The sequence below is a fragment of the Stegastes partitus genome, unplaced genomic scaffold (genome assembly GCF_000690725.1).
Source record: "Stegastes partitus isolate 25-593 unplaced genomic scaffold, Stegastes_partitus-1.0.2 Scaffold1775, whole genome shotgun sequence".
Classification (NCBI taxonomy): Eukaryota; Metazoa; Chordata; class Actinopteri; family Pomacentridae; genus Stegastes; species Stegastes partitus.
Window position 1 is genome coordinate 136,437 of NW_007579506.1, and position 986 is coordinate 137,422.

The 986-nt window shown below is 45.9% G+C and overlaps 1 protein-coding gene across 1 annotated transcript in view; it reads right to left on the minus strand.

Annotated features, from left to right (window-relative positions):
- Positions 1-639: 639 nt before the first annotated feature.
- Positions 640-986, minus strand: part of LOC103372541 (integrin beta-5-like) — a 12,054-nt gene continuing 11,707 nt past the window's right edge. Inside the window, exon 6 of the mRNA XM_008302206.1 lies at positions 640-705. Within this exon, the coding sequence (XP_008300428.1) occupies positions 640-705 (66 nt within the window). The remainder of the gene's footprint in view (positions 706-986) is intronic.

Below are 986 nucleotides of genomic sequence, written 5' to 3' on the forward strand. Positions count from 1 at the left end.
TCTAGTCAGATTTATTGCGAGAGACAAAGTGTGCTTTCAGAGGGAGATGAATTAGAGTACCAGATGCATTAATTTCCTTTGTAATTGGCAGCACGGTGCCGTCCACATGATTGTGATCCATTTAATAGCGTCTGTCTTGTGGGAGCTTCAGACGCTGTGTTAACTTATTATGACTTTCTTTGTGCAGCTTTACTGACTCTAAACAGACCCACTGGCTTCTAGCTGGCATCATGTCTCGCACCAACACCGATGTTTCAGACTGAAGGCCAGAGTTGCAGTAGGAAATGTTTTGACCTTTCTGCACCTCGCTGTGCTCTCGAGCTGCGTATGAACAAGTCCTCAGTGCAGCCGTGTGGTTTTACTGGCAGCCTCCAGGTGTGGAAGTGTGTGCCGGCCCTTCCCTCGACAGTCACCACCGCAGGCTGCTGCCATTAATAAGCATGTGTTCCACTCGCAGGGCCCGGTTCAATAAGAATCTAAAAAATGTCTTTGGTAACTTCACTCCCCAGAAGGAGCACAGATTTCACCACCGCACTGGACATGAAAACCCACTTATGTGTGCTGGATGAAAGCCAGGTGGAGCCAGAAAGCCATGAAGGGTGAACATGAGTGAATCAGAGCAGGCAGAAGTTCACCAGATCAGACGGTCTGACTCATCCACTGAACAAACACTGGAAATTCCACTGGAGTCCATTTACAGGTGAGCTGAACACGGAAAAGTACCAGAGCTTCATCAAACACAGGTGAGATGTCCCAGTAGGTTACAGGTCTGAAGCTGCAGCAAGACCTGAACTAATCCTCCCCAGTGTTCACTTTAAAGACATTCAGGGAGATTTCTCTGAAATAAAATCGCTCCTGTTTTTCTTTAAACTGTTGTTTGCTTCATTAAATAGTTGTTAAGTGACAGAGTTAAACACAGCAGGAAACCAGAGCTGCAGCGAATCATTATGTTTAAAGTCGATCAACCATCTGAACACCTAAAAAAA